Raw genomic sequence first — 5377 nt, forward strand, 5'->3', positions numbered from 1 at the left:
GAACTGACAATTAAGAATGCATTCCCCCTCAAATCGGTCTATATTTAGTCCAGGGAAAAGAACAATCTGCCTGGGTCCCTTACAAGAACAATGTTGTCTGTAGCAAAATCTAATCTACTAGGAAGGCTTCTTGTATTATTATCTGCAACTCTTCAGAAGGGCCAGACCAGACCCTTGTATGCACAGCACAGGATCCACTCATGCACACCTGTCTAGGGGCTTGTCTTTATGATTTTCTGTCACATGGCCTCTCAGCCACGCCTCCAATGAAGCTACCTTCAAATAAAGACTAGCTATGCACAAAAAGTGAAAAATTACACAAGACCTACACAAGGTCTGAATTGCAAAGTGCAGCTGGTGATACTGACTAGTATATTTTATGAATTGATGAACACGGAATTTCTAGGTATCATGGAGCAATCAGCAGCTGAGGAGAGAGCTACCAAATCAAGACCCTGACAGGGTTTTTGGAAACTTAATTTTTTATTGTCAAATTATACAGAAAAAAATGAAAGTAAAGGTAGTGAGGAGTACCATACACCATCACTTAGAAGAATAAGTAACGGACATTTGTGTGGGGAGAAAAAAAAGATATAGGAAGAAAAGTAAACATGGCAAGGTGGACTCAGAATACAAAATATAGACAAATAAGTGTGAGAAAGAATGAGTATTAGAATATTATAGATAAATATCCTCTGTGTGAAAGAACACTCTGATGAAACACGTGATACAATTACTGAGTAAAAAACAGAAGACCAATCAATCAAGGCAACTGAGGCTTGGATAGCATTGCAAATTATCTTAGTTGAATGTATAATTGTGGCCATTTAATTATCAGTGATGACAATTATAATATTTATGAGAAGAAATAAAGTAGAGGATGAATTCTATAGAATATTCTGGGGAAAGTAGAGGTCTTAGCTATATGACATCGTCTGGCTCACTTAGGGAACCATATATTCAGTTTGTTCAGGTCTGGAAATCCCTTGGTGGTTTCTGTGTTCAGTTTGCTTTAATAAACCATAAAGATATTTTTAAAATACAAATTTTTTCACTTTCCTGTGTTGTACAGCACCAAGGCTTGCCTGAGTGTAGTGAGATCCACAGAGTTTGGACAGTTCCTGTAGCCTGAGCAGGCTATGGGGTAACTTTCTCTTATCTATGTGTGCCTGGGAGTGTGCTGTCCTCACACATCTCACAGATAAGCAAGACCATCTGTATTACACAAAAAATTTAGCTAAATGTGAAAATATCCGTACACACACACATCATGAGAGATGGAAACAGGCTACAAAAAGAGTCAGAGATATTGACCATCTTCACTGTTAGCTGTAGGATAGCTGCCCACCACCCTGACACACCGACACAAACACACATACACAGAAACAGAAAGCACAGTGGAAATCAGAATAACAGTCTTTCCAAACAGATTGAAAACCAAATGATGTCGAAAGTTCAATTCTGACACTGTGCTGATTGCTTGGACACAGTTCTGTCAAAACATTTATCCAAGTCATAGTTGTACCTTTTAGAAATTAGATACAAACAACATCCTACCCAACCCTTCCTGCTGGGCTAGAGTTCCAAAGAAATGAGGGATACACTTGACCTGAAGTAAGCAAAGCAGAACCCAGTCTCTGAGGTGATGAGGCCCACCGGTAGGGAACTCAAATGTGCCATTGTTCTGCTTGTCTTTTTAAAGGGAGCTGACACGTTTCTCCCAGCACAAAGTTGGGAGTGACACCAGAGCCTCCTGCAAGATGCTTCTGATTCTGCTCTCAGTGGCCCTGCTGGCCTTCAGCTCAGTTCAGAGCTCAAGTGAAGGTAAGATCTGTTGGGGGAAGATATTGTGACTCTGATTGGGATTTAGGGGCTCACACTATAGAGGGGGAAAGTGGAGGGAAGAGAGGAGGATGAGAAAACAGATGGGACTGCAGAGTTCTCGTGCCAAGGATCAGAAGATCTGTTGTGCCTTCATTCCTCATCAAGGCCTCATAGTTTATTGATTGCACAAATGGAACTCAATAAAGAATTTGTACCAGGGGAGTGAGAGAGTGAGATTTGCATTTATAGAGATATGGGACTGCTGTGAAGGACGTGGAGAATGCAAGACAGATTCAAGGAAATGCAGCTGTGAAGATCCTGTACTGATCACAGTAGACAGGGATGATGCTGGCCTTGCTGTACGGTGGCTGAACATCATGAAGGAGATAAACACATGTCAGAGCTACTGCCGAGACAGAGAAATGGTTAAAACACTTGTCTCTGTCTCCATAGAGGTAGAGAATAACCAGAGTGAAACATTGTCATTTTTCTCTCTCCTGCATGTAGTATTTCAACGTGCTGGGAGTGGCATGTGTAAGATTGTATCCAAGTGGTTACTTCTGGTGGCTCCTGTTGAGAAAGCTTACAAACATAAGCAACATATTTACAGATGACGGCCGGGCTCCGTGGCTCACGCCTATAATCCCAGCACTTTGGGAGGCCGAGGCGGGCGGATCACGAGGTCAGGAGATCGAGACCATCCTGGCTAACACAGTGAAACCCCGTCTCTACGAAAAATACAAAAAAATTAGCCCGGCGTGGTGGCGGGCGCCTGTAGTCCCAGCTATTCGGGAGGCTGAGGCAGGAGAATGGCGTGAACCCGGGACGAGGAGCTTGCAGTGAGCCGAGATCGCGCCACTGGACTCCAGCCTGGGTGACAGAGCGAGACTCTCTCAATAAAAAAAAAAAAAAAAACATATTTACAGATGAAAGAGGGCAGAAGAATCCCCAAATATGTCATTGAAATACTCAGAGCAGTTTAACTAAATAAGCACTAAGGCTTGAGGAATCATAAGAGGACCAACAGGGGCCCTTCTCTGTTGAGTTCCTGGTTGATGCTCAGTGTAGTAACAACCCTGCTTCCCCTTACATCTTCCTCCACTTCCAGTAGCATCAGACAGTGGCTGATGAGGTCACAAAGGGAGATGCACAGGGTGTGATCAGAGATCCCTTTTCCTCGTAGAACACTATAAGCCCTGAAAGATTCACGAAGTAACTTTTCCCATCATCCTCTATTTCTTTTCTAGATGTCAGCCAGGAAGACGTTCCCTCCGTAATATCAGGTAAATTCCAATAAATTCTCAGTAAATTTTGTCTCCATTTTTTCCTGAAGAATTGATCAATTCTCAAGTGTCTTCTTATCAACATTTTCCTCTCAGGAATTGACTAATGTCAGTGCCCCAGAGATATAAGTAGTTTTCTCCCAACCTTGATTCTGGGGACCATGAACAAAGAAATTCGATTTTTCATCACCCTTATGTAGATTAAGAGGAGTTCTAATCAGGAAGCCTTGGGAATCGGGGAGGTTGGGAGTTGAGATGCAGGTCAGGGAGAGAAGGGCCCTGTGGTGAAGACAGAGAGGTATGAAGACAGGAGGGTTTTCCAGCACTGAGCTCAGCTCTTCTTGTTTCAACTCACACAGATGAGGAAGACTCTGACCAGGTCATAGATGAGGAGCATCAGGGAGAAGCTTTGGGAGGACAGTCATCTAAATCCCATGCTGGCGATGGAAACGAGGATGATGGCTCTCAGCAGAAACCACCCCATCACGGAGGCCACCACCACCACCACCACCACACCACCACCACCACCATCCACCACCTCCTACAGGAGAGCCACAAAACACACAGACACCAGAAGAAGAGCCCGAGGGAACACCTCCAGCTTCCCAAGGGAGCCGCCAATCAAGACCTCCACAGGAGGAGTCTTCCCAGTAATCTAGGATTCAACGACAGGTATGATTCCAGTTTATCATCCATCGAAGGCTCCAACTGCTACACTTCTCCAACTTCATTGTGCCAATGAGTCCATTGAAAAGCTGTTAATATTGCCTTGTCCTGGAACACATTTCTAAAAATTGTTATTCAGATATTCTTGTATATTGTATCAAGATCCTGTGTTTTACAGAAGCTCTTGAAGGCAATACTGATTTTGGAAATCACTGTCTTCAAATTACATGTCTTAAATAGGGTTGACGATGAGGGTGTAGAACCATGTTCTCCTTTTGGCTCTCTGTTTTCTTTCCTCAAACTCAAAGAGTCCCATTTAAAGTTTTCACCTGGGCATGCTTTGCTCAGTCCTGCCTCACATCAGATTTCATGTCCAGTATTCCCGCTAAATGGTCCTTGAACTTTCAGCTGTTAAATGGTATCTCATTTTTAAAATACTTACATTTAAAGTCATACATGCGTAAGCTAACAAAAACTAATCTCAGTGAACAAAAAGGTACAGAGCTAAATAGTAAGAGCCTAACTCATCTTTATTCCCTTCTATCCTTCTCAAAACCCCCACCTTTAAGTCTTTGGAATCTCCTTTTTGAAATATTTATTGCTACATAAATATATATAATGCCTTTCTTACAACCATTTTTACCATACTCTATATTCATATTTGTGTCTTACTCATAGGAAAATTTTATTGTTTAGAAAACATTCACATGAGTTCATTTAGATCTCTTCAGTGTTTGTTGGTTAGTTTGTTTTTACAATTGTATACTATTCTATTGTTTGGTTGTTCCAAAATCTATTTAACCAATCCCTGTCACTGGACACTGAGGCTGGTTTCACATTCTCACTATTACATGATATGTTGCAGTGCCTATCTTTGTAAAAATAGCCCTTACAGAACCAACAGCAACAAAGCGTGAACAACATAACACTACTTGTTTCTCTTTCTCATCTAAGCAACAGTTTAAATTCACATTACCTGCAATGGCTTAAAGAGTGAACAAAGAAAATATTACTAAGGAGAAGGGGGCTGTAGAAGGGATAGAGGGCAAGAGTAGGGACTTGCATCTCCGTCACTGCAGTACATCAGTGAGGGATTAGACATTTCCTGCCAGGTCAAGTGTTGTCTACAATCTTCCTTGTTTGTTTGTCTTTTTCAGGAAGTGAATAAGAAGAAAACAGTGTTTCAAACGCCATGAAACACGCGGTCATGCTCTAACTTCAGTATACCAATAAAACAATCAGCTTGCAATTTCTGATGGTGGTGTCTGTTTCTGAGTGTTTGGGACTCTGGACTCTGAGAGCCATGTTCACATTGCACGAACATCCAGGACTCCTTCTCCTTGATGTTTCCAGCAAGCTTCTCTCCTCCTTATCCTTAAGTCATCTGCCTGGGGAAGAAGTTCCACTGTTTCTTTCCTTCTCTGTCTTCTATAGCTCGAATTTAAGTTGTACAATTATTTTCAGGTCATTTCCTGATATTCCAGTAAGCTTATGAATGTAAGAAAAACAATACCAGTGAAAGAAAGTCCCAGAAGCTGAGAGAAATTTTAACAAGTTCAAAAGTAACCAATTTTGTTTTCTAGGGAAATGAGTATGGTTCTTTT

The 5377-nt window shown here is 41.8% G+C and overlaps 1 protein-coding gene across 1 annotated transcript; it reads left to right on the forward strand.

The window, feature by feature from the left end:
- The first annotated feature begins 1707 nt into the window (after nucleotides 1-1707).
- On the forward strand, nucleotides 1708-5021 carry LOC117090564 (salivary acidic proline-rich phosphoprotein 1/2-like). Its single transcript, XM_033222931.1, has 4 exons — nucleotides 1708-1824; nucleotides 3072-3107; nucleotides 3467-3779; nucleotides 4931-5021. Exons 1-4 carry the CDS (start codon nucleotides 1761-1763, stop codon nucleotides 4935-4937), a joined length of 420 nt encoding a protein of 139 aa, XP_033078822.1. The 5' UTR covers nucleotides 1708-1760; the 3' UTR covers nucleotides 4938-5021.
- Nucleotides 5022-5377: the final 356 nt, after the last annotated feature.

Source organism: Trachypithecus francoisi, unplaced genomic scaffold (genome assembly GCF_009764315.1).
Source record: "Trachypithecus francoisi isolate TF-2019V2 unplaced genomic scaffold, Tfra_2.0 Lachesis_group11, whole genome shotgun sequence".
NCBI lineage: Eukaryota > Metazoa > Chordata > Mammalia > Primates > Cercopithecidae > Trachypithecus > Trachypithecus francoisi.

What these genes read in the sequence shown, in the direction of transcription:
- LOC117090564 (XM_033222931.1), top strand. Translation starts at nt 1,761, where the DNA reads ATGCTTCTGATTCTGCTCTCAGTGGCCCTGCTGGCCTTCAGCTCAGTT. An exon ending in AGTTCAGAGCTCAAGTGAAG is followed by an intron (nt 1,825 to 3,071) that starts GTAAGATCTGTT and finishes TTTCTTTTCTAG; the next exon opens with ATGTCAGCCAGGAAGACGTT. An exon ending in CGTTCCCTCCGTAATATCAG is followed by an intron (nt 3,108 to 3,466) that starts GTAAATTCCAAT and finishes CAACTCACACAG; the next exon opens with ATGAGGAAGACTCTGACCAG.